At 40.4% G+C, this 27,335-nt stretch overlaps 1 protein-coding gene and 1 long non-coding RNA gene across 3 annotated transcripts in view; one reads left to right on the top strand and one right to left on the bottom strand.

Annotated features, from left to right (window-relative positions):
- Positions 1–8,592: 8,592 nt before the first annotated feature.
- Positions 8,593–11,587, bottom strand: LOC139793476 (uncharacterized). The gene is made up of 2 exons (XR_011724617.1): positions 11,466–11,587; positions 8,593–8,883 (listed from the first exon to the last, which is right to left on the bottom strand). It is a non-coding gene; the product is annotated as an uncharacterized lncRNA (long non-coding RNA).
- The window catches only part of CSMD3 (CUB and Sushi multiple domains 3), a 544,465-nt gene continuing 525,891 nt past the window's right edge, over positions 8,762–27,335 (top strand). Inside the window, exon 1 of one of the 2 annotated variants that reach the window (XM_071738231.1) lies at positions 8,762–9,100. In XM_071738231.1, coding sequence (XP_071594332.1) covers positions 8,923–9,100 — 178 coding nt within the window. In that variant the 5' untranslated portion in view covers positions 8,762–8,922. The remainder of the gene's footprint in view (positions 9,101–27,335) is intronic. The other variant, XM_071738232.1, reaches the window with a different exon arrangement.

Here is a 27,335-nt window from a genome sequence, read left to right as displayed (position 1 = left end):
GTGGGACTGCACCTGGTGGGACAAATGCACGTCAGAGGGGTTTATGAAAGACTCTCTCATGGAAAGGACATTGTGCTGGAGCAGGGGAAGACTGTGAGAAATCCTCCCTGAGAAGCAAGAAGAGGTGGAAAATAATGTGATTCATTGACCTCGATGCCGATTCTATGTCCCCCTTACTCTGCTGCAAGGGAGGAGGTATAGAAATAGGAAACAGAGTAATTTTGGGCCTGGGAAGAAGGGAGGGGTAGAGTAAGGTATTTAAGATCTGGTTTTGTTTCTCTTTGTCCTGCTATGATTGTATTGGTAATAAATTAAATTGATTTTTTCCCCAAGTCTGTTTCGCTTGTGAACATAATTGGCAAGTGATTGCTCCCTGTCCTTGTCTCAACCCTTGTCTCAAGCTTTTATCTGGGTTTTCTCCTCCCTATCCCACAGTGAAGGGAGGAGTGAGTGAGCAGATCCATGGCTCTTTAGCTCTTAGCTGAGCCTAAACCACAGCAATCATGCCAACAATTTTTGCTATCCATCAAAACAATGAACAGGTAAAAAGCAGCACATTTGAGAGCATCAAACTAAATCAACTATAGATGTATAGTGATGAAAAATGTAGCCTACCATCTGAAATGCAGACAAGCAGTAGGCAGGTCGCTGATCCCTTTTATCTTCCTGTCTCTCCATTTTTGTACATCTGTCCCTTCCCAAACTACTTTGATCCATTTCCCCACCTTTGGCTCCTACCCTAAACATCCCACAATAAGTCTTGAACAATCCCAGCATTATTTTCTCCTGCATAATATAATGCACACTGTCCCTCAGGGCTGGGGGCCCCCCCAAGTGTGTGTGCGGTGCCCCAGATAAGTGTCCCAGACTCCCACAGTGTGGGGTCTCACCTGGTCTGTGGGGCTGATTCTCTGCTGGGACAGCTCTGGGGAGGTTGGAAAGGCACTTGTGTATCTGTGCTCTTCTGTGTGTATGGGGGTGGCCTTTTTACGACATACCCTAACACAAGTCATCTCAGATTTGTATTTCAAGCTGCATGAAAAATTATACCATCACCACATCACTACTCATTACTTTTAGCTCATCATTCTCCAAGTGATACGCGATGCCCCTACAGAAAAAGCAGCACACAGCCACAGAGCTGGCTGTGAAAAGCTATTCAAAATCAGCACTGATATACTCTTTGCTGTAATACTGCACTTGGCTAAACAGGGGAAGGGATTCAAACATTATAAATCATTTGAAAGTGTAGTACAGAGCAAAATAGATAGGAAAAGGGTCTAGCTATGTTCATGCATACCAAATATCTAGCTGAAACAAAATAGCCTGAAACTAGTACAATAATCTTTTCCAGCTGCTCTCTTTAACACCTCCCAGCTTGCAATCGATGTCTAACATTAAATATTACAAAAGTCTGAAATATTTTACTAGGTTAACGTTAACACTCTCAAAAAAATTAATAATGCAGTCATGAATCCAAATTAAATGCCTCAGCTGTGATATTTATGTTCCTCAGATACACTTAGGTTCCATTTTTGCCTACCTTTTCTTCAAAATTAAAAATTGCAAACACTTGTTACCAAACTTGCCTAACCTGTATGAGCTTTTATAACCTCAGCATTCAGCATCTTAATGCCATCCAGAAATAAGTCTCTAAACCAGTTTAATTCTGTCTGCAGTGTCAACAGCCTCTATACTTTAAATGTTTACAAAAGAATATATGGCAGGCAGATAGAACATCAACATTCTTCACAGGTATAATTTACTTATAAAAGACATTCATTATAAAATTTGCAATCTGAAATCAGAGTCAAGGTTAACAATATTTTTACAGGTTAACAGAATTCCTGTTCAAGGCAAGGAGAATCCTTCATGCAGAATAACAACAAAACAGAGGCCTTGTAGATTTGTTCTCCTGCAGATGCCAGAGAATTTATATATATAACTCCTTTAAGTATCATAAAAAATTAATTAATTATTAATTTTATATCTCCAGTGCTTTTCTCCCCTAACATTCCAAGAACCACACAAAGACATTAAAAACATTAAACATTAAACAATGCAACAGATAATACAGGGGGGGAAACAAAACAAAACAGTCACATAAATAATTAAAGCAAAATCCAAGATAGAGTAGAAATCTTTTTTTCTATAAAGTATTCTTTTCACCCACTGGCTAACAAATAGTTTACTGAAAAAGTCTACACTCAGCAGTGTGAATGCAGTTCATATTTGCTCAGTGAAGAATGACAGTACATACATTTCTTCTGATTATCACTGAATGACAGTTTAAAAAATGACATATTTAATATACCTTTACTATGTCTCAATCTAATGAAAACAGGAAAGTGGAATTTGGAAGGATGTTTTAATCTTCCCCCACCAGCTCACCCACTTTCCTACCTACATGATCCACTAAAAAAATAATCTTTTTTCTTCATATTTCAGCACCTTGCCACCCTTTTCTGATTTCTTTTCCTTTATATACTGTTGTAGTACTATTACTACAGAAGGATAGCATTTGATGTAATTCTAGACATTTTTATTTATTACTTTAGTAACAAAGCATAGCAATTTCCTACCACGCTTTCCCCAACCAATATTTACCTCTTCTTTTCTTTTGTTCTGCTGACACTACATGCAGCCATTCTTTACTATGGAATTTCTATATTTTACATCCATGGTATCCAGAACTCCAGGTGATAATCTGACTTTAAGTATATACTAAATAATTGTATTTGCTGCAACAACCAGATTTAATATCTTTCTAAACATTCACAACATCCCTTTGGCACACTTTCACTGCACAATGTGGCACTGTATCACATGCATGAACTTGTTGGGACTGACTTATATATCTCAGCAAAGCAGTGCACTGAGCAGAATAAGCAATGACATCTTTGGTCATAAATCAAAGCTCCTAAACTGCCAGATACAGCTGGTGTAAAAATAGCTATTTGAACGTATGTCGCTCAATTAGTAAGGACAGGGGAATCAAGATCTAAACTGCCCCACTGACTGCCTAGCAAATATTAGTGAGCCTGGCCTCACTGCACATACCACATAAAAAGTAATTCTGCCTGTGTAAAGCCAGACACTATCATTTTCACACACCCTATAGGATTTCCAAATCATCAAATTGAAAGTCTGCTGGCTAGAGATGCAAGAACATTACAGTGGTGACAGCTTCTGCTGAGAATGTCCGCAGTTTAAATCCCAGACAAACACAAGTACACACCAGGATCATCTTGACTGATGGTGACTGATACAAAAAAAAAAAAAAAAAAAAAAAAAAAAAAATTAATCACTAAAGTATTCAAAGTGTGGTAGCAGTATACCAAAGCTAATTCCTTGAATTACATGTGAAAATTGTTATATACTACAACATCTAAATCAGGAAATACTGCATAAAATAGAATTGCATTCTCTCTCATCTCCAAACAAATTTCAAATGTAGCCTCCATCAGAATGCAAGGAACACTTAACAGGGAGATAAAAAAACTACAGCTAATTGTAATAATGACACATATGATTTCTGTCTCCCTAGGAACAGTGAATCTGAAAGAAATACTCCACTTTTTCTTTATTCAGGAGTGTAAGTGGGTACTCTTGAATATCACTGCTATCCTATTTTCTTAAACAGAGATACTTGCTGCTAGGAGTAGCTCAGAACCTGATTCATGAGATCTGAAGTTAAAAAGGAGTCAAGAGGAGGTAGATATTATGGCATCTTTCCCCTCCAGCTATTTCCATCATTGTATGTGCTTTACTGGATTTTTCTTTTGATTGTTTCATATATGATCTTCATACTATGGCTGTATCCTGTGTATCCTGTACAATCTATGTACAATATGCCATGTATGAATATGTGGCAGTAACACCAGCACATGGCAGCACCCCAACACCTGTCGTGCAATCCATGCCTCACTCTTTCCCATCTAAACCTCTTCAAATGTTTCAAAGTAGTAAAATTAGTCTGAGTAAACAGACGTATGGAGTGAACCCCCACCTACATGAGGATGGCACAACAGTGTCTTCCTTTTTGTGACTTCTGAAGGACTCCAATACATGTTGAAAGCATTAAATGAGAAAATGGAAGTGTGGGAGTACATTTGAAACACTCTCCTAGTGTTTTCAAGGAAAGATAAGGATGTTAGGGCTCACAAACAGATAAGATTGTTAGGTCTAAAAATTGTATCTGGGTTTATAACCAGATAAACGAAGTTGTTACAGGAATTCAGAAAATTCTACATCCTGCATTGTCACGATGTTCAAAATAACATGATATGAGTGAATGAGATTTGTGTCCTAAGTAAACATTTTTAAATATCACTGACTATATGCTCTACACATACCTACATATGCTGTCTGTGGTTGCAAGCACTGTGTAACATACTAATCACAGTGTTAGTTTTCACAAAAGACCTACTACATTTTCTAAAGCAAATCAGTCTATCTACAATTAGGATGAAGTTACCCAAGGGCAAAATGTAGGAGTTATTTAACAAAATACAGCTATCTTACACAAAAGTATATGACAGTGAATGAAAAATAACAAATTTGGTTAAAAATGTAGGAGGAATTTGTAATGTAATTATCAGAACTTAAATTTTATCTGCCTTGGCAAAGAGAACAGGGAACTGTGACAAGGGGAAATGTGAATACCAATAGTAGCACATTATACCACAGATCTATTTTGGTTTATTAATTTCTTGGAGATTCTGAGTCAAGAATACCTGCTTACAGATACTGTAACTAAGGCATGATGTACCTTATGAAGCATCCAACAATAACAGCATGAAGGAGCAGCATCACTGCCAGGTCTCCAATACACATTTCATAGTAGCAATGCTGACATTCATGTGCCTGACAAGGCCAGACATTTAAGAATCTGCCCATTTCTGATTTCAGCACATTCTAAAATTCCTGGGAGTATTTAATCATAGTGATTGACTTAATGGTCCTTGCCAAGTCACTTTCATCCTTGACTGGCACCCAAATGATCAATAAGCTTGACCATGCCAAAAGAGCGGGAAAAGACAGAAAAAAGAGAGGAGAAAAAGAAAAAAAGAGGGCAAGAGAAACACAGAGAGGATAATTAACAGAGTAAGAAGGAAAAGAAGGAAATGGGAAGAAGGGAAGGGAAGGGAAGGGAAGGGAAGGGAAGGGAAGGGAAGGGAAGGGAAGGGAAGGGAAGGGAAGGGAAGGGAAGGGAAGGGAAGGGAAGGGAAGGGAAGGGAAGGGAAGGGAAGGGAAGGGAAGGGAAGGGAAGGGAAGGGAAGGGAAGGGAAGGGAAGGGAAGGGAAGGGAAGGGAAGGGAAGGGAAGGGAAGGGAAGGGAAGGGAAGGGAAGGGAAGGGAAGGGAAGGGAAGGGAAGGGAAGGGAAGCACATATAGCACAACCTACAGCTTGAACCCAAAACCACTCAAAAGTCTACAGGATGCTATTCTTTAATAATAATCCAAACACAATAAAAATGCAACACGGTGTTTGAGGGTTGGGGTGAGAAATGTTCTCTAAAGAAATTCAGTCCCCACCCTAGCAGTAATACTACCAAATGAGCCTCGAAAAATTTCTTTAGTAGCTGAAGTACTATTTTTAAAAAGCATCCAAATTACTTGAAAATGTAAGAGTCTTTGAAAATAAGAAATTTGGCCACAAAAATTCCTTGGGCTTTCCCTTTTTGACTTTAAGTATTTCTTCATTTACATTGAACATCTAACTGATGAGCCAAAATTTCATTTCCAGAAGCAATACAGGCAACTCACAGCATAAATCATACTGACTTCTAACAACATCAAAATAAACCTCCTGCATAAGTTACATACGCAATGTGTGAATTAGAAATAGTAACCCCAGGTCTTCAATAACCACTCCTTATGCTCCATAACCACTATTTATCCCAAGGAGATCTTTCCAGAGCTGGAAAGTGGTGTTCTTGGGGTAATAAGGGCAGAATTTTATTCGAAGTGCATTAAAAAAAAAAACAAAAACAAAACAAAGCAAAAACAAAAGCTGAATACTAGAAGCAAAGACATTTGTGCTATTCTGAAAGCAGAACTCTCCCTTCAGTTTTGTAACACACTTAGAAATGGATTCCAGATACATGTACACACATGTATAGAGTAAAGAGAGATATATTAGAATTCTTAGAACAAATACAGTGAGCAGGTTCTAAACAGAGTGGTTTTCGCTCATGCCAAGTTACCTAAAACAGGGACCATTTTGTCAAAAAAGTTGATCCTATTGTAGCAGTGCCCTTAACACCAGAACAGGGTTTGTATTGCTTGAGAGATCACATTCTGGAGCTGATGCAGTGGAAGTGAACAAGCCCACCAAGTTTCAATTAGAACAGTCACTCTCCAAGACTTATGTGTCTGCAGGAGAGGGCTGTAGACAGTACAGGAGGTTGTGAAATATATACCTTTGCTTCTCCCCGGTAAACAAACTTGTATGAATCCGATGGGGCCGGTTAGTGTCAGCACTTGCAGCTAAAGATATTTCTTTTCTCACACCAGATACATGAAATCCTCCAGCTAGAGAGCCGACCTCTGCCAGGCATATGCAAGGCTACACTCTGCTAAATGCCTCTGGCCTCACTAAAGCAGAGCACGTCTGTAAGCAAAGGTGGAAGGAAAGCACGTACTGTTCACCCCTACACCCACACGGGAGGAGACTCATGGCCACACAAACTTCTTTCACATTGTGCTTTGGGAGTAAACAATAAATCATTACCTTTTCAGATTCCTTCAATATTATTGTCTATGATATGGTGGTACCACTGCATATGTATAATGTGTATACACATATGTTCATACAAATTCACACATATATCCCTACACATATATAGAAAGCCTCATATCACATCCACAGCCATGTCAAAAATAGTTCCTAGCTGGGATATACCTTTCCACAAATGCATACCCTTCACATACAAACACCACACACACTTTTCCACACAGGGAAATGCAAAACCCTGTGGGGATGCACACACAAAGATCCAGGCTTCATGACTGACTGACTGCCAAATTTCCCAGTGCACACAGTTGTGTACATCAGCACTTCACTTTAGACCATGCAGATGCACACGTAAGTACCATATGCACATCCACATAAAAATGTACACGTGCAAACCTGTAAGAATTAACATATGCACACACACATATGCAAGACAAAATCATGAACACCTGTTGATATATATTAAATATATGAAACATGCACACATATGCACACATATACAAGACATACGTGCACAGGCACTGAGCCATGCACACTCTCGCACACACAGATGTACACACGCATACATGCAAAACACGTGCACACACATGCAAAGAATTACACACAGAGATACATGCACACACATGCTCTGAGCACACACAATCACATGCCACACACGTGTGCACATCCACTTAAATTCCACGCGACAGCACACGCACACACACAAACACACCCACGCAGCCACATACTGGCACAGGCACAGACTGCACACACGGACATTCCCAGGTGCAAACACACACACACCCAAACACACATGCACCCACGCAAACACCTCAGAAGGCCAGCACTAACACCAGCAGGGACCCATGGAAGCACTCACACAGCAAGAGCAGTTGCACACACACGCACACGCATGTACATGCACACACACCCCTAGGGACAAAAACGCACCCCCATCCACCCACCCACCCATACCTGGAACAAACATCCCTGCACCCCCGCTCACATGCGCACCCCCGCACCACAGGCTTTGCTTGCCCGCCCCCTTCGCACGCCTCCCCCCGCGGAGGGAACGGCCACCCCGCGCACCTTGCGCAGTAGATGGGCCGGGCAGAAGGAGGAAACCTGAAACGCAGGCCCCAGCCCTGCTAGACGGGCTGGGTGCCAGCCTGGCGGTCCCTGCCACAGATGCCCTTCCCCCTCGGCCGCCCCCCCCACCTCGCGTAGCGGCGTACCGCGGAGCTCCCCCGCCCCCGCGGAGCGGCCCCGACGGCGCGGCGGTGCGGCCGCTAGGTGGCACCAGCGCTCTTCCTGACCGAGCCGCCGCCGCACCGCCCCCGCCCGCCCGCCCGCCCGCCCCGGCCCGTCTGCTCCGCGGCCCTGCGCGGAACTGCGGGGAGCCGCCTTCCCCATGCCCACGGCGGTAAATAGCCCCCCTGGGCTTCAGGCACGGCTGTAATTGTGCTCTTCGAGGAGCAGGGTTGTGCCTGCCGCGCCCCTACCCGCCGCCTCCCCGCGCCCGCGGAGACCGTCCTGTCACTAACGCCCCCGCGCAGAGCAGTTTGCCTGCAAATCATACCCTCGGAGAGGCACATGCTCCGGTGCAAGATGTGTGTGTGTGTGTGTGTGTGTGTGTGTACATGTGTGTGTGCCGGTGGCGACAGTGGCAGCCCCCAGCATGGCACGTGAATTCTTAATAAGGAGGCAGTGATTGTTCTGGGTAGCGGCGGCAGGATGGGTGAGCCCCGCCGGGTTAGCTGCCGGAGGCTCCTCCGGGAGGCTGTGGAGACCTCGCCACTGTGTTCTTTCCCGAGCCGTTTTCCTAGGCAGAATTGATCCTCTTGGGGGAACAGAGGGGCGGGGGAAGAATCTGAATTGCAAATACTGTTTGGAGTTTATTCGAGAGAGTGCCTGAGCTTTAAGATGGTCTTCCGTGGCTCCTGGTGGATGCTGTAACGAGCCAGGGTTGTGGTGGGTTTCGGCTGTGCAGGGAGTTGGGGTAGCGGGGGGGTGGGGGAAGGAAAAGACTCGATCGAGAGTAGCTGAGACTTTGTGCCCCCGTTGGAGAGATGGTTGAGTCCTCGTCAAGGTTGCTGTGGTATCCCAGAAACACCATTCACTCCGAGCTGTGACCGCGCACCATCAACAGCAACAACTCCGCTGCGCCTGGCCAAGGAATAGGAATTAGGAGCTCTCAAGAATAATATGAAAGGGATCTGCAGAGGGGAAATCCGTGCAAAGGAACCGAAATTAGCAGACTTTTGGGAAAGGGGATGTACTAAATGTGGCCGGCTGGACTTCATCCTGGTGAAGAAAATGGAGATTAAAAGTGGATTTACATTTTGGAACCTCGTCTTTTTATTGATGGTTTCGTGTGTGAAAGGTAGGGTAGTATTTGAAGGGTATATTTTTAGGGGTCCGTTTGCTTTTGGTCAGGGCGTTGCAAGCTCTCGCTTTGGACCAAGATGTATTTAAAAATATTTTTCTCTCTTATTTTGTATTTTTACCATGGGTGCTTTGCAATAGAAATATATAAATTATCGCTAAAGCGGGGGGGAAAGAAGGAGTTGATTCAGAGCTCTCTTCGGAGATAGGGAATGTGTTTGTTTGCCAGGCTTGCCGTTCAATGCAGTGACTGAGCTTGGTCTCAATAAATATTCTTGCAGTATGCTCAAACGGAGACGTGAGTTGGTTCATATAGCCTCTGACTAGTGTACATTCAAGCAAATCCCACCCGATGACTTTGCTACGGTGATGATGATGGTAGTGTGTGTGGGATTACCTACATTTCTGGTTTTTGGTAGAGCAGTGGGGTCTTTGCGGGAATGCCTGTATCGATACACTTATTAGCTTAACCCATTGCGTGGGGAAAGTTACGGAGAAGCCCAGTGTGTGCGTAGCCGTCTCAGCCCGAAATGCGCTTCACGCTCAGCTGTTGGTATGCATGCAGGGCTGTCGAAAAAAAGGTACGCTAGCACTTCAGCCTTGAAGGCATGGTCTGCCGATGGGTGCAAAAGATCGACAGCTTTTCTCTTCCCTCCTTTGGTCCCTTTTCCCTGATGTCTGTGAGGTTTGGGGGGTGGATTTTTTTTTAGGAGGGGGGGGTTGTTTTTTGTTTTGTTTTATTATGGGTTTTTTGTCTCTTTTTCGGAGCAGAGACTATTTTGCTTTCTGTGTGCTTCTGTATTCATGAGAGGAGTGCAAAAGGGAAACCTTAGCAGCGTAAGTATCTCCACTAAGTCTGTGCTTGCAGATAGTTAGGGAAAATGCTACACATAGAGAAGAAATACGTGGACTGAATAATGGGCACCTTCAAAATTGCACAGGCATCGTTAAACGGCGAAGTGCTGATCCCATCACGCGTGCCTTCAGTGAAAGGATCTATTCTGCAACTCCCCACAGTCGGTTGCCTACCCGAAATAATCTCCCCTTGTTTGTGGCCAGTGATTAATATCTGATTAATCACCCTTTTATCCCCCTCCTCATCCTCATCCTCATCCCTCCTCCCCGCCACACTCATACACTCCCAGAATATTTAGTAGGCATTATCGATCCTCTCCGAGTTTTTAGACTTGCTTATCAGCTACAGAGGTTGCCTGCAAGGGTGGCAAAGAGGTGTGTTGGTGGAGGGGGAGCATTCAAAGGCTTGCCTACCCGAGGTGGCACTGCCTTGGATGAAACAGTTTATTGTCGAGGTTTGCAGCTGCTTGTCCCCTCAGTTGCATCGCGTGGAAATGGTAATTCGTGTTTCGCGGAGAGGCGGGGGCAGGGGGGAAGAAAGGGAGGAGGAGAGTGTCGAGGACATTTACCTCATCCCACATTATCCTGACACACAGGGACCGCGGAAAAAGGGCTTGACAGCGACATTAATGCACATTTTAATTACAGGCATATTTTCTCCTTTTGCGTCTATTGAAGCCATCTGCTCCCTGCGCTTTGCCCCGTTCTGGAGAAGGTCTGCGGTCCAGACCAGCCCGGGGTTTCGGGGGCATTTCTTTTCCCTGGTTCAGCCCTGTGTCATTAGCGCATTCTCTCTGCCGAGTACCATAGTTTGCAAGCCTCGGGCTCGCTGCCTGCGAGGCGCGTCGGGCGCGGTGCGGAGGCGCTGGGGTAGCGGGTGGCTCCGGAGCTGCTGCCCAAGCAGCTGCTTTGTGAGCAGGAGTCGCGGGGAGGCAGCATCCTACAAAATTAAAGACTCGGGCCGGTCTCCCCGAGTCGCGGCACCGGCGGGAGCCGTGCAAGTTTCCACAGCACCTGTTGAGAAGCCGCTTTGCTTGCCCTTGAATAAAATACTGCATATTGAGGGCAAAAGCTGGGATGAAGCACCTAAAACAGCCCAGGGAAAAGACAAAACAAAGGGCTTTGCAAAAAACGTCCCTTTCTCTCCTTCCTGCCCACGGATGGTCCCAGAGAGATGGTGTGTTGTGGTTTCCTCTGCTGTCAGGGCCTGAGCTTCCCAGGTGCTGCCCCTGGCAGTTTCTGTAGACTTCCCTAGGACCGGGGGTTCCTCCCAGCAACTGCGAATCTTGTAGGTCAAATTTTACATCCTAGACGAGGGCTCCTTTAGGCAGCCAAGCTCCACAGAGCTGGCTTATACTCACTGCAGCACTGTATCTATTCTGGGTGCTTATATTTAGCTCTCTTCCTACTCCCCTGAATGAATACATTTATTTTGATTTACATTCCCACTGTGTCAGCACACATTTCTGCTCCCAGAAACCTTGGCAAGTCAAACAATGAATGAATACCTGGCCATTTAAAACGTTCCAGATGTTGGAAGCAAGAAGACTCCCTGGATCTTGCTTCTGGTCTACCATTGCCTGGCAAGGCCTTTTTACGAAGCTCCACCTCCACAAGCTCTACCCTATACATTTCCTCACTTAGTAACCTCTGTTGAATAGTCCAGCACCACATCATAATACCTAAATTGATTCTGAGATTCCTGTCTTCACACCACTCATACAGTTTTGCTTGTTATCTGCCTCTCAGGCTCTTCCTACTTTTGTCATCATCCTGTCTCCATATCTGCAGTCATGATCCACAGCTATCACCCTCTTACAGGTGTCCCAGAGTGTTTATGGAGCCATGTTCATACCTGATTAATTATGCTCTCCTACTATGTATCCATATAGGGAAAAAAAATCACATTTATCTATAAATTCATGCCCCTTTGGAACCTTGCTACAAAACATGGGAGGGGTTAGAAAAGGCAGAAGAAGGAAGGAGAAAATGGGAGCAAGGAAACTGTCCAAACTGTTGGGGAAGGGGTGATAGGAAGAGCTGTAGTAAAGAGGAATTGTAACTTCTTCAGTGCAAACCTTTAACTGCATACACAATATCCCGTTATGCCATGGATCAGTCTCTAACAAAATCTTCCTTGCATAGACATGGAGTAAAAAAGGAGAGAAATTATTCCATTGAGAAGTGAGAGAAGGCACAGAAGGCATTCAAACAAACAAACAAACAAACAAAACCAAACAAAAACCTCCCACCACCTAACTCTTTAAAAATGCCAAGCAGAGTGATTTCTGGCCATCTGCATGGGATGATTAATCCTCTGGTCTTCCCTCTAGATGTGCAAGATGTCTAGGAAAGCTCCTTCTTCTCCCTCACACACTGCCCCCCTCCTTCCCAACCTGTTTCCCCCACCAAGAGAGATTAGAAACATCATAGAGGTTTAGATATGAACCAGTCTTGGAGGAGCAGGGAGTGGAAACCTACACAGTCCAACACCCTTACAGAAATGAGAGGGAATAAAAAAATAATACTTTTTTAAGTGTAACAGGAAGCAGTGTCAGTGAGCTTTGCCTCCTGGGATTTAGGAGAGGAATCATTGGTACCTGCACCCCCTTGATTTGGCGCATTCCTTCACCAAAAATATAATACAATTTTTGGAAAAAAATGCTTGTGATCTGTTCGTGGAAGCAAACCAGAGGAAATCAGGCGAAATGACCAAAGACCACAAGACTCCTCCATCTCTTCTGTTTAGCTGTCGCTCCAAGGCAGAGAGCAGAGAGCACCAAGGTCTGCTCTTTTGTCTGCCTGGCTAAAATGAAGCTTTGCCTCTGCTGTTGTTCCTCTCTTACCCTGTTGCAGTTGTGACAAGCAGAACAAGGGCAGCTTTCAAAATTAAAGGGAGATGAAGCAGTGAGATTTTAAATGGCTCATTGACAGAAAAAAAGCAATGAGAAAATGGAAAGGATTTCCATTTCCAGTGATGGGTATGTGGCATGTGGGAATATTTAGCAGGGACAAAGCGTGCCCTGCTTCTTCAGCTGCCTCTGCAGTCTCTGTGTTCCCCATTCCCACCTCAATCCCTCTTGCTTCAGGGTCTGTCAGACCCTCCCCACCGCTTCCTCCCCAGTCACTTGAATAATGTGGTTACTGGCGGATGGTTTTCCTCGCAGGGGCGCGGGTGGGCGTAGGGAGATGCAGAAACGCTTGGGCGAGTAACAGCTGTTTCAGGCTTCCCCGTTTCCCGATCTCTGTCTCTGCTGCATCTTTGCGTGTGTCGTGTATCTGTTTGCCTTGTGTGCTGTATGCGTGCACAGGGGTGCAGGGAGACACTGACTGGAGCGGGGACAGCGTCGTCCTTCCTTTTGAACTCCTCCGCACACGCTCAGCAACTCTACGGCTCCTCTTTCCCATCAGTTGCCGCACATCACGCAGGGCTTTTGCTCTCTGGGATGGGCTCAGCACATAACCGATTTTTTTCAAGCTTCACAATTTTTCAGGGTTGCCGACAAAGTTGCCCTCCCTGACCCCCTCCCTTTTTCACTTGAGGGCTAAAAGAAGGCTCGCTCTGCTCCCCGCTTAGCCCACGGCTCCTCCCCCTCCTCTTCTGCAGGGTAGAAATTAAGAGAGACACAATCCCCCTCATCAGCTTCAGCTGGAACTGCTTCTCTACCCCTTGCCCGGTGGCACTAGGGACCCGGAAGGGGCACAGAGGAACCTCTCCTGCAGTCTCCCTGTTTTCACTGCGAGAGGCAGCAGTTGGCGAGGCGGAGCAGGCGGCCCCCGCCGCCCCCTCTACCCGCGCCCCGCGCCGCAGCCGATCCCCGGGCGGTACCGGCGCCGGCACCCGCGGCCTGAGTCAGCCGCACCTCCAGAGGTGTCTTTCTTGATGCACTCTTTAGTCATTCGGGTTTCTTTTCCTAATGTCCTGGAAAAGTCTTTTGTTTGCAAGTCTGAGACAGCACTAGGGGGAGGTTTGTTCGGTTGTTCAGTTTTTAACACAGGAACAGCCCTTCGCTACCTGAGCCTGGTAGCCTGTTCCCCACCGGAGGGGGTTGGGGGGTCCCGGCAACCACACAGGCTGAAGAAGGACAGGTTGTATCTTCAACTCCGTTATCAGCATCTCGACTTGCAAGCAGTGGCTCACAAGACTTAAAGAATTCCGTTGAATGTGCTTTCAGATCCCTCCTTTCCAAAATCCCTTTTTGCTTGTTGGTTTGTGGGATATTTTTGTTTGTTTTAGTGGAAAAACTCGAATCAGTTGTCCATGTAGCTTAGTGCCATTTATCTCCAACTGAGTGGAGGGAAAGGTGTGAGAAACACAGCAAGCACATCACCCTGGGCTTCGGCAGCCAGTACTTTTGGGTCTCCAAAGCTAAAGGTTGCTTTTGGAACATGTTTTAAGAGTCATGGATTGGCCTGTGTGCCACTCAGATTCCCTCCCCTTTCCTCCCTTGTTCCATATCATTCATTGCATTCGTACACATCTTCTATCCTTTACACTCTGGACATAGCTGAAAGCACTTATTACTGTAAAAGCTTGCAATAAAATTTGCTTTATTGTACTTAGTGTTGTTGATGGCTACATAGGTCAACTGCAAAAATTTGAGATTTGTAACCTTTGACTGCACATAGATCTAGTAAACAGAGAGAAAAGAACAAAATTATTTAGAGAAATACGAAAATATTTTGAAATATCCTGTGGGATGGCTCAGTTTTCATGAGTGTAACACCCTTTTAATAAAGGTTATGAAGAATAACATAACCTTGTATGCTCCTCTTTTTTAAAAATAGGTGTCTCAGACACTATCTGATTTTCAGAGGTATTGAGCATTTCTGATTCCAGGTGGCTCCAGTAAAAGTGTGGGGAAGCTGTTACGACCTGTGAAGCAAGGCCAGATGAGTTCATCATTATAATGCTGGGACAGAGAAAGACAGTAGAAGTCAAAGGAAAACATCTATAAGATAACTTGCAGTTAAATTTAAAATGTTAATTCTATAGAATTTGACAAATTGGAACTAGTAGGAATAGGAAAGGCTTTATGATATGCAAAAAAATTTGGGTTATTTCCTTCTCCAGTAATACAAAACTTCAGTTCTAATTCAACACAAACTTCAGTTCTCAAACTCAACCTGTGATGTACATTGTTTAATTTGTATTTCTGGACATAGTGATTGAGGTTGAAATGATACATGATAAATTACTTTACCAGATTACTCCAAAGCAATCTCCCAGGAAAGAACAGCCAGGGAACAGACAATTTGATCTAAGGTGCTGTTTTTTTCTTAGATCTTCTTAATTCTAAGGGAGCTTTTACTACCTAAGATGTTTAAGGAAGCAATACTTAAGTAACAAATCAGAGAAGCATATGATAGAAGTAGCTATTACAAGGCCATAAAACTTACCTCACCATTTTGATTGAATAATTTTCATTCTAAGTTTCACTGAAAAAATGCCAGAACTCTGATGATATTTAAACATATGCCTTTCAAACAACTTCACAGAAGAATGTTTCCTTCTCAAAGAAATCGTGCAATTTCTGTACAAAAAGATAGAATCTTTTCATTTATCAAAAATTCAAGGGACAGTGTTTATTAATGATCTGGTATCTGAATGGAAGTATGTATGATATGTAAGGTACAGGACATCGTCTGTTTCTTAAAAGAAAAGCCTAGTAGTACTAGGATATGTTGGATGCCTGCTACCCAACATCCAGCTTTTCTTTTGGGAAATGTAATATGCAAGGATATTGAACTGTGACAAAGATTATTTTTTTTAAATAAACATACACACACACAAAGGCACCCCATTTATTTGTAGATGTTTACATTTAGTTGTTTACTTTTCCTGGGCAGATTTGTATTCATGGTCTCACTGCCTTGTTCTTGCAGATCACGGAAGATTTACTATAGCTCCATAATCCTGGCATTAAAAGTGCTGAATACCGTTGTAAATGTCAAAGAAGGAAACAGTGGAAATTCATCATCTCCTTCCCTCTGTCTGAAATGTTAGATGGGTATTTTTATAGATCTTGGAACAGTGTTACTCAGAGAGAGAGAGAGAGCCTCAGAGTAGTGGGGAAGGGTGTATAAGGGATTACATTGAGACTGGTGCTCTCTTAGAATGTTGTTGTAAGTGAGCAAAAGGAGATGCAACAAGCACAGACACAGAGAGATACAGTCTGCCTCTTTTCCCTTAGATTCTACAAAATGCATCATAGCATCATGTAGCATATTCATATTCTATCATAGAAATAAGGTGAATAAAAGTAAATAACTTAAACTCCGGGGGATTCGTGGGGGGATGAATTCTTACCTCCTGAGGACTCAGATTTTCTTTGCAGCAGGGCTAAAGGAATCTGGAAGCTTGAGGCAGAAATGACTGGGTAATTACTTGGATTATATAGATGATGAATCATTACTTCTGACCTTGGATTCTGTTTTGTCTGTTTCCTGTATCTCATCTCTTATTAGCTTTGTATCTTTATGCATTGTAGTGTGTTTGATTTAATTCTCGTGGAATTTTATATGCACATCTGTGTACACATGTAATATGCATATATAGAAATTGTATCTATGTGTTTGGTTATGTTACAATGAAATTCAGCAGACTATTATTAGCTTACAAAGATCCAGGTAAAAACTTGAAGTGTATGTGCTTTTTCGCCAGTTCATTACCTCTTAATTTATTGTGTATTCCCAATCTCAGAAGGAAGTTCTACTGTAATATATAACTTTTCTATAAAACTGTTTTTAGTAGAAAGAAAACCTCTGATCACCTTTCAAATACAGAAAATATATTTCTGTACTATTTTCTGCTCTATTTTAATACTGGTATGATCATTTAAAGAGGCTGACACATCACAGATGTGGCTATATTTCAGTGGCAGTTCAGATGATCCCTCTGTGATCATTATCTTCTTACTGAATTGTTTTCAGACACAGCAAGTGGATGTCTGCAAATGTAGGTTGGAGTCCTTAGCTGAAATGAGCTACATAACTGCCAAGTATGGATATTCTTCTCCTTGCAATATAGAGTCAAGGTGAAGCTACTAGAATGACAAAACCTTTTCTCCATTATTTAACCTGATTAAGAAAGAAAATTTCACATGCTACTATAGTCAGCTTTTTGGGTTGTTGTGCACTTTTCTTGAGGAATTGAGACTTAGTCTAATCTTTTAGAAGTCTGTACTAAAAATTGCATTTTTGCTTCTGTACATCAGGATTGATCCAGTGAATAGAAGTTAAGAAACAGCATATAAATGGGCTTCTAAGCTGCCTGTTATTGAGCTTACTGAAAGCAATAGGAGAATCCAGAATAGGACCTTTGAGAGTAAATTTGCCTCTGCGTCTTTTCTTTCTGAGTTTTGAATAACACCTTTTTGTGCATATTTTTCATTTGACTTTAAAATATAAAACAAAACAGATGCCATGTATTTCACAACAAACTTGACATATCCAATAGAAATGCTCTTTGGAAAGAGCATTGCACTATAAACCTAAATATAAGAAAAGTAAATTGTTTATGATTCTGTTTAAGGAAAATAAATTACATATTTTAATACAATCAGAAAATACTCCATCTTTCTACATTTTATTGATGATCATGTCAGCACTTCTGGGGATCAATGCACTAGAGTCAATGTAATGCTAATATGCTAATACAATATCAGCTGTAGTCCTTAAAACCTCAGGGTAGTCATACTTTTTGTCAGGACATATGCTGAATTACAGCCAATTTACAACCTGGTTTCAAAATACATCATTAAGTTTTTGTTCTGGACTTTGCAGAAGTCTGATAATAGCTGTAGTGGAACTGGTAGGAACTGAGAAAACAGATTTTAGTTTAGAATGCTTTCAGATTTAATGACTAATGCAATTTTTTTTTTTTTTTTTTTTTTTTTTTTTTTTTACTTTTATTGGATTATCATATATTCCAGAAATGTAGTTACGTTTGAAAATTCTGAATAGCCAGTAAAAACAAAGCACAAATATAAGGAAGTTTCCACATTAATTTTCTCTTATTTATCTTCTGCTAGCACGTTCTTTGTATTTGCCACCATCTCTGAATCTAAAAACATGTAAAATACCAAGACAAAATCCCAGGAACTAAAATGTACTGGAAAACAAGTCCTGACTTTTGAAAAGCCTACCTGTTTAACCAAAGTTGGAGGACAGTCAAGTCAAGCAGCTCTGAGGCAAAAGATGCTTTTTTCATACATCTCCAGGTATATGTGTGAACACAGACATGCACACATATACATGGAAGTGTGTTTGCACCAGCACTTGTGGTAGCAGAAATCTGTAGCTGTGTGCTCTATCAACCTGTGCTTAACTCATGACTATGCTCATCTTGTGTATTTTCCCTTAAATTCATCTATGCTGACACTACACTTTAATCATATGACTGCTGCTGCTGACTTTAGCAATGCTTGTTGTATGGCTTCAGTTTTATTGACCACAACAGAAGACATACATATAGTTCATAATAAAGAACTGAAAGAGCAAGACATTTTCTCTAAAACCTATACATCAATATGGTGATCACAAAAATGCTTATCTGGTTAGAGAATTTCTGTCAGTCTAGTGTATTTAAGGAACATGATATAAATTGTACATCATCAAGTGAAAGTTTTAGTAACACCTATGGCAACAATCCTTACCTCTCAGACCTGTTACTTAAATGGATAAGATTTTTACAACATTCACTTTATGTACTAAATATGAAATCTTTTCATATGGAACTGCTAAAGTATTTCCCCTTCAATAAAGTGTCCTGGCACAGAAAAAAAAAACAAACAAACCAAAACACCTAATATTTTGCATTTGATAGGCTTGCAACTGTCCTTTTACAACCAAAACAGGGTAACTGACTTTTGAGTTCTTGGTTTCGTAATGTGATATTCAAAAAACAAATAGAAACATCATTACCTCCTCCTTCTATGTTACTGTTCTATCTTCCATTTTCATTCAAAGTTCTTCTTTTCTGATGCTTCTTTCTGCAAGCTTTTTTGAAGCGAACCAATAATTTCCCTCACATTATTCAAACTGTTATTAGCTCAGAGACTTAGTATCAACTTTTTACTCTATTTTCCAATATTGGCAACACCTTCCTGGGAAAATAAAATACCTCTGGCATTTGATACAATAATTTTTTAGAGCTTTTGTAGATTCCATTTAATGAACTTTCACATATCCTAAGTTCAACCTTATTTTCCTTATAGCAATTACAGGTATCTTGTAAGAATATGAATGTTATTATACTTCTTCAGTGACTTAATTTTCTATCCAATCTCTTCAACATTCGTGAGAAAGTTTAATGTCCAGCCCCTTTCTGTGGAAAGAAAAATAGCATAGACACTGGACTAGCAATAGCACTTCTAGCGATAATTTTTCATAGAGGATACAGTGCCAACAGATCCTCCCATGTCTCTTCATGCAAGGATAACAAGTATTCCCTGACAAATAGGTGAGATATATTTAATTGGCCTTTTCATTGTCAACAATGGAAAGTTGCACAAACCGACCATAAAAGATGCAGTGATTTATTTTTTTTTAAACTTCCTAACAAATAGCTTCTCAAAGCTATTTGAAATACCACTAAACAACAGAATCCCCATTTAATATAGAATGAGTTCGACAGCACCAGTGACTCCTGCGTGCCTGCCTCCCAACTTTCCTCAGGATGTGCTTCCAAAATTCCTAAATATTTCTAGTACTACAATTGCAGGTCTCTGAAATTTGTAGGAGTTTCTATGCTAATCTCAGCTAGTCTTAAATTAAGCCACCCAAAAAAAAAAAAAAAACCAAACCAAAAACCAACCCAAAACCAAAAAAAAAACCAAACCACCAAAAAAACATACTCAAAATATAAGATCTATCTATGTATTTTTACTACACTCAAATTTTAGTTCCTAGCTCCTGTAATCTTTCCTTATTTATCCAGCCTCCTCTGCACTTCTGGGCTCCCTTCCCAAACTCTCTTCTCACTCCACAAATACCACTGGAGAAGTCCCAAAATATAAAGCCTACAGTAAAATATAGAAATTTCTCTTTGGTTTGCATGTCATTGTAAAGTCCTTTTGTGGCCCAAAGTAATAACCATCTAAGGGTAATCTTCTAGGAAATTAAATATCTTTCTAGTCTTGCAGTCACAGATTAGAATTACTAACTTCTCTAGGATATTCTTTGGCTTTTAAATGATCTATGAGAAGGCAAGATTGGAAGGGTGGATTTTCAGTTATATTTGTTTCCAGTCTTCAGTCTGCTTTGCCTTTCCACATTATTATTTTTTGGTAACCAAGATAATACTCCTTCATCCCAAAGAAATTTCAAAATAGTCAATAAAAAAGTTCAAAAACTAATAGTAACTTAAAAATAAAAATTCTTACTTGGATGCAAATAAACACTATGGATTCAGATGGTTAAAATATGGATACTTGGTATATTTTGGAAATCCAGGATTTACTTTTGTTTTTCAAGCTCCAGTGTATGCAGTGAAACTATCCAGGTGATATGGCATGGGAAATTTTACAGATCTACTACTACTACTCTAACCTTCACTGATCCCATCATTCTTGCATGACCAGAGCAGACTAGTCAGGACTCTAGGTTCTACAGAATATTGTAGATTAATAAAGAAATAAATAGAAAAGTAAAAATAAAAATATAAAAAGTAAAACAGAGGTAGATTTGTAGAGATTATATTACTCGTTTGTTCCAAGACTGTCTTTGGGAATGTCAACAAAATCAGGAGAGTCTGATATGCATCTGACTTAGGAACATCATCAATTAATGTTTCTAATAGTGCTTCTATTTCATGTTGCTTGGTGGCATCTTCAAAGCTTCTTATTTCTAAACTGAGAAGTATAGTTTTGAACAGGAGTATTCATCTATTTAATTATAACCTTATTGAAATATTTACTGGTAGGTTATTTTAGAGCTTGTTACCACTGAAATAAAAAGATTTTTAAATTAAAATAAAAGATTTTTCTCATTTTTTTTTTAAATAAAAGATTTTTTGTTTACTTTTTTCAGAATAAAGCAGGTTGTTATAAAAAACTTCCTTTCAATACTGAGGAGTTTATTTAGGGTGCTAATAGCTCTACAAGACTGTTCATACCATGTATGGAACTAAAGTGATGGAACTGAAAAACTGTAACATTTGAACTCTATTAGATTCTTTTTGGCCAGTACTCTAAAATGGTATCAGAGATAGTGGGCTAAGTAATTGACAGTCTCAGAAAAATAATAGGCTTTGGCATATTTCTGTTCACTGTCTTATGATTGTAGTGAGGTAAGTTCTAAAAAAAAAAAAAGTTTCAGACTTTAAGATTACTATCAAATGTTATTACAGGTTTTTAGTACTACCTCAACATTAATTTATCAAGATGGCATGAATAAAAATAGAGTTGCAAGATGAGCAGAAATTCCAAAATTCATCTTAGAGTCTAAATAAATAATTTCAAAAATTTGGAAGAGAATGACTCAAAAGTTTATTAACCAATCACATTTTCTGTAACTGTGATTTGGTCTAGAAGCTGGCAGAAACACATGAGAAACCCTGAGAGTTTAAAGTTTCTGGCTGATCTCTAAATCAAAAACAGCTGAGCAGATTTAAATATTTTGTGTAAACAAATTTGCATCCAGGCTGCTAATCTGCATGCCAGCTTTCAGTTTGACATTTTCTGAAATGATGTAAAAATGCTAAGCCCTTAATGCTAAATGGGGTTCATAATGGAAATGCTGACAGACCCATAATTACCTGTATTGTGATTCTGCTGAAAGGTTCTTTATCTGTCTAATCTTTCACAATGGAATTAAATACATAAATTCTTGAAAGAAGGAAAAAAGGAACTTTATATTGGAAATGCTAAATTGTAGCAATGCACTATTCTCTTCCAGACATCCAGTTACAGGGTAACAGTACCAAAAAATTTAATTGAAAAAAAGGATGTAGCACATTCTGTTGAACTATAAAAGCAGCCAGTGATGCTTAACAGTTTAACTTAACCTTGACTTTTCCATTTTTTTGAGTCACCTTTTTTGTTAAGACACGAGTAAACAGATCCTATCAACCATTTTTAATATGGCAATGAGAAAGTATAATAGAATAAATTTATCATTGGCTTGACACAGAAAAAAAAAAAATCCCAATCTATTACTGACTGCATGCTCAACTCTTCTGCACTGGGGAGAGAAGGAAATAGGGGAAATACATTTGGAAGACCTATCCATAAAATGAAGTAGAATAGCAATAAAAAAAATAGGAGAAAGGTAGTTATCTGGACTCTGTAATTTAGAAACTCCATAAGTTAGAAACTCCATTATCTGCCAACTTTAAAGATTTGAAAGTTTCTCTGGATGTGCTTTTTCTCAGTGTCTTTTTCATTCCCCCCCAGTGAAAATCTTCTCTAGTTCAGGCTATAACCACCTGAAAAAGTAGACAGCACTTCCTCTGCAGGGACTCCTTAGGCTGGATGATTGAGATGTACCAGCCTTACTCCATCTCTGTACACCAGGCAGGGCACACAGGTGTCCCTGCACAACAACTGTTATGTACCACTGTAGGCCTTCAGGAAAGAGGTGGCCTGTAGCAGTTTTGGTTTTTGTGATTTACTGCAAGGATTAAGTTTCTCGAAGTGCACCACAGAAAAGACTGACAAAGCTCAAAGAAAATATCCTGAGGAAAAAAAGCAATATATGTCTCTCCAGTACATTATTTCAAAGCTGCCGTCTTCTCCAGACAGGGTCCTGGACTTGTAACTTCTGCTGGTGAATCAGCTGTTTCAGTTCCAAGATCATCTACTTGCCCATCTCTGTATCTTCTTTCACACCACTCTGCCCTTCTTAACATGTGGAAATAAGGACTCCAGGCAGAGCTCCAGATATGGGTCTGGCAGTTTTCTGTAGGGTTTAAGTTACACTTTGTCTTGATCTCAGTATTCTTCCTTATCATACCTAATATTCAGGTAGGGGAGCTTAATTGTGATGGAACACTACATCAGTAATTTCAGAAAAAGAATTTTCAGTGATAACTCTGAGGCTGAAAATTTAAGTTCTAAGTTCAGCATCATGAAACTAACAGATACATTTTTCTATGTGCATAATAATATCTAAAACACCCACTTACACATTTGCACACCCATTCATTTTGTGAGGACACTTGGAATTTCTCAATGTGGGTACATTATTTGATTACTCAAAGGATCCCAGCATCATCTCCAGTCTTGGAAATTTCACTGCATGCTACTTACTCCACTGGGAATGGAGATGTGGAGGAAAACTAATCCTATTGCTGATCCTTTGTTTCTCCCTCATCCAAGCAAGTGCTCATTAAGCCCTACTCTGCTTCTTATCCCTTAACCAGCTTTTAATCCATAAAAGGATCTTTCTGTTTCTCCTGTGATAGCTTATTTTCTTTATTAATCTTTAGTTGGGAGCCTTGCCAAAATGTTCTTGTATGTTGACAGGGACTAAATTTTAAAAGATTTCTTATTCTGATTAATGGATCTGAACCCAGAATTCCCTTTTTTCTGGATTACAGCTTTAACCAAAGACATTCAGTGGTAGTAATATTCTGCCTGTCTCACACATTCTTTCATAATATTGAATACAAAGCTATAGCTCCAAAACAAGACAGGGGGCAAAAGCTATTGTCACCATGCAGTATGGGAAAATTAGTTCAACTATTTAAAATTTGAAGAACTGTTGAAGGCCCAAGTACAAAGGCACAATAAAAAGAGTCAGGTCTATAATCACAGTTTCGCAGAGGTGCCTCAATGAAGTAAGACTGCAAGTCAAGGAATGGAGTTTCTAGTGTGCCTCCATCACAAGAGTTCTCTATTTTCAGCCCACAGAAAACCCAGCACTTAAGAGATTATCTTCTGTTAATGCTGACAATTAAATTCATAATATGTCAAGTATGTAGAACATAGGGCCTAAGCTATATTTCTGAACTCCAGTCTTGGACTGTATAACTTATGGTTAGCCATTGAAAGAAGGGCAGGAATCCATCTAAGGTCTGCAATGTCTGGTTTATAAGCATCCAATCTCACCAGGTAAAGCTCCAAAACCACTGGAGAAGAGGGCTGCCTGTATATGATGCCTTCTCCATTACTCAGAAGAGCCATTTTGTGGGCTGAACTGGAACACTTTTCACAGAGGCAGGTAGGATGCATTTGTTAAGTACTTCATTAGGAGACAAAAAATATTTCTGGAGTTTCAGGAAATGGTGTTGATTCTGTTTGGAACACTTTTCTTTCTAGAATTTGAACTGGACTGCTATTCCAAGAAAAGTTTCAGGGACAATCAGCTGTTGCAGTTGACATGTTTCAGATGAGATGTTACTGGTATGTCTGCTCGTGAAAGATTGCATAGTATTTTTCACAGAATATTGTTATTAGCCTTCATCTTCTGGCTAGATTCCAATTTGGATAATTACAGTCTGCTATTTAAATTCTCTGAGTAAAGTGTGTTAAATAACCTTCTACACTTCCTCTCCTAATCTTCTGAGGGACATTTCTATGATTTATTAAACAGTAGTTCTGCTTAATCTAGAAGGCAACTGTAAATGCTAGGGGAAAGGGACTGCTTTAGAAGGTGTGTTGACAATTCAGTGCTCAATGATAAATTGCACAGTTGGATTGGTGGTGCTTGCCATGGTGGAAGAGTTCCTTAGCACTGAACAAAAGCAAAAGGACACTGCCTCCATATCAAGGTAGCTGCAATTAAATTTAGAGTAGGTGAAAATATTTTAGATAAACAACACAGTATGTTCTGCACAAGAAGACAAGGCTGGAGAAATCTACATAGAAAGTTTTGGAAAAGTTACAAGATTTTGGGGGTTTAAATGAAGATTTCTTTTCTAAGATAAGGGATAAATACATAGAACTGTAGTACACAGGAAAACAGAAAATTGTAAAGTTGTGTAAAACTTTGAATTTGTCTCAGCTATGATAAGAAGTCAGAGACAAAACTGGTCAGTTGGAGCAGTCATGAAGCCACATCCCAATTCTGCAATAAATAGATAAAATGGAAAAACTTCAGATGCAGAACAGAATATTTTGATAAGCACATTCTAGCATGATTCCTTTGTTTCAGTGTGAGAAAAGGAAAAAGGGAAAGGGCAGGGGCAGTGAGGGAAAGAAAAGGAAGGGAAAAGAAAGAAAGGAAAGGGGAAGGTGGGAAAAATGTAGTTTCAATATTAATCCCATTATTGTTTGAAGTGTTTGTGAACGATCATAGAATCATAGAGTAATTTGAATTGGAATGGACCTCTAAAGGTCACCTAGTCCAACCCCCCTGCAGTAAGGAGGGACATCCTCAATTAGATCAGGTTGCTCAGAGCCTTGTCAAGCTTCACCTTGAATATCTCCAGGGATGAGGCCTCGACAGCCTCCTTGGGCAACCTGTTTCATTTTTCCATTACCCTCACGGTAAAGGACTTTTTCCTAACATGCAGTCTAAATCTACTCTAATTTAGAACCATCGCCCCTCATCCTATCATTAGAGGCCCTTGCAAAGAGCCTCTCTCCAGCCTTCCTGTAGTTCCCCCTTCAGGTACTGGAAGGTCCCTACTAGGTCTCCCTGGAGCCTTCTCTTCTCCAGGCTGAACTTCAGCTCCCTCAGCTTGGCTTCGTAGGAGGTGTTCCATCCCCTGATCATTTTTATGGCTCTCCTCTGGACCATCAGAGGGTTCCATCAGGTCCATGTCTTTCCTGTACTGAGGGCTCCAAAGCTGGACACAACAAGCCAGATGAGGTCTTACCAGAGCCGAGTAAAATGGCAGAATCACCTCTTCCAGTCTGCTGGCCACATTTCTTTTGATGCAGCCCAGGATGCTTCCAATCTTATTTACTTCCCACAGAATACCCCCTACCAAGCTAGAAAAAGGCTTTTGCTCTCCGTGATGAAAAAAACACAGAGTTTTTTTGCTCATGATTGTGCCACTATATATTTTGAAACCCTGCATAGGCTCATAGGAAAACTTTATTTTTGTAGTTTTTACACAAAACAATCCAATATAATGCAAGCTCATAATAATTTTACTGCTGCTGGTGCTGTTTGGCATTATTTAATTCAAGACAAAAGCATCATAATATTATTCATGTACTCACTCATGTTTGCTTAAATTACATCTAAGCTCAGTCCTATCTTTTTAAAAAAGCACAATACAAAGAGCATTTTACATAATGTTATGTGTAATTTAGGCATTCATCAGGCAATGCATGTCTGGATTGAATGGAAGCAGGCTTTGTGTTTATAGCCCTTTGAGAAATCATTTGAATCTGATTTAAGAAAACAGTGCTGTTACAGTGCAGATGTTTGCCTTGATTGTAATCTCAAAGTTGAGTTTTTCTTTATTTCTCTGATGCTGCATAAGCAGAGAGACCTTTTTGGCCTGATTTGCATTATGACTTACTGTTGCCAAAAACCGCATTAACTGCTGTTTTGGAGTCTTCTCCATAAAGAATTTTCATTAGATTAGTTTCTTTTTTTAATACAAAATTAATAAATACTAGTGCAATAAAATATGCACAGTTTCAAACCAAGTAACTGCATTTTTGCAGGCAATGATCAGGAGAAACAAAGAATATGTTAATTTCTCTGCTAAAAAACTTCATTATTTGTGGGTTAGTAAAACTTCAGGTACTTTATTTTACAATTTACCAAATTTTTTTTTTTGCCAAAAAAAAAATATATGTACATTGTAGTTCAAAATGCACTTTGAAGTTTTCAGTTCTTTACAGTTGTATAAGAAATGAGCTTCAAGGGAATTGCTGCTGTCCTTTAGTAGAGAGAGAAAAATAAAATCTTGAAGTTAGTGGGTCAAATATAACCTGCTTTAATTACTTTAAATAGCTGAAAACCATTATAATTATTCATAAAAACCTATTTTTGTCCCCTTTCTAGAATTATTATTACAAGGTATTTTTTTTTCTGTTGCATACATACCAAAGTAAAAAAGACCAAGTAATATCATCTCATATCTGTACATTAAGAAACAGCAGTGGATTATTTTCTAACTGTTCTGGGAAGTTGAGAAGATCCAAATCCAGGGCACAAAGCAAAAAAAAAAAAATTTCTAGATTAAAAGATCAAAATGTGTTGAGGTATGTATTCCCAAACTTGCAAATTTTTTTTTTTCATTTTATAATTGTTTTTCACTAATATATGCTCTTAAAGGGGGCATATAAGTTTCTAGGAACTAGATTTTTCAGTAGGAGGAAAAAAAAATTACTGTCTTCAGATAAAATGTCAGATAATGCTTGATTCCTACTAGCTTCCATGAGATGTAAGTGTATATCTTACTGATTTTTCAGTACAGGGGACAAGAATCTGCTATTGTGCTATTTGGGAATGATACTGTACTATTTTCAAAA

The sequence above is a fragment of the Heliangelus exortis genome, chromosome 2, assembly GCF_036169615.1.
Source record: "Heliangelus exortis chromosome 2, bHelExo1.hap1, whole genome shotgun sequence".
In the NCBI taxonomy this organism is placed as follows: domain Eukaryota; kingdom Metazoa; phylum Chordata; class Aves; order Apodiformes; family Trochilidae; genus Heliangelus; species Heliangelus exortis.
The sequence above is the reverse complement of the archived record's forward strand: the minus strand, read 5'-3'. Positions and strand labels throughout refer to the sequence as shown.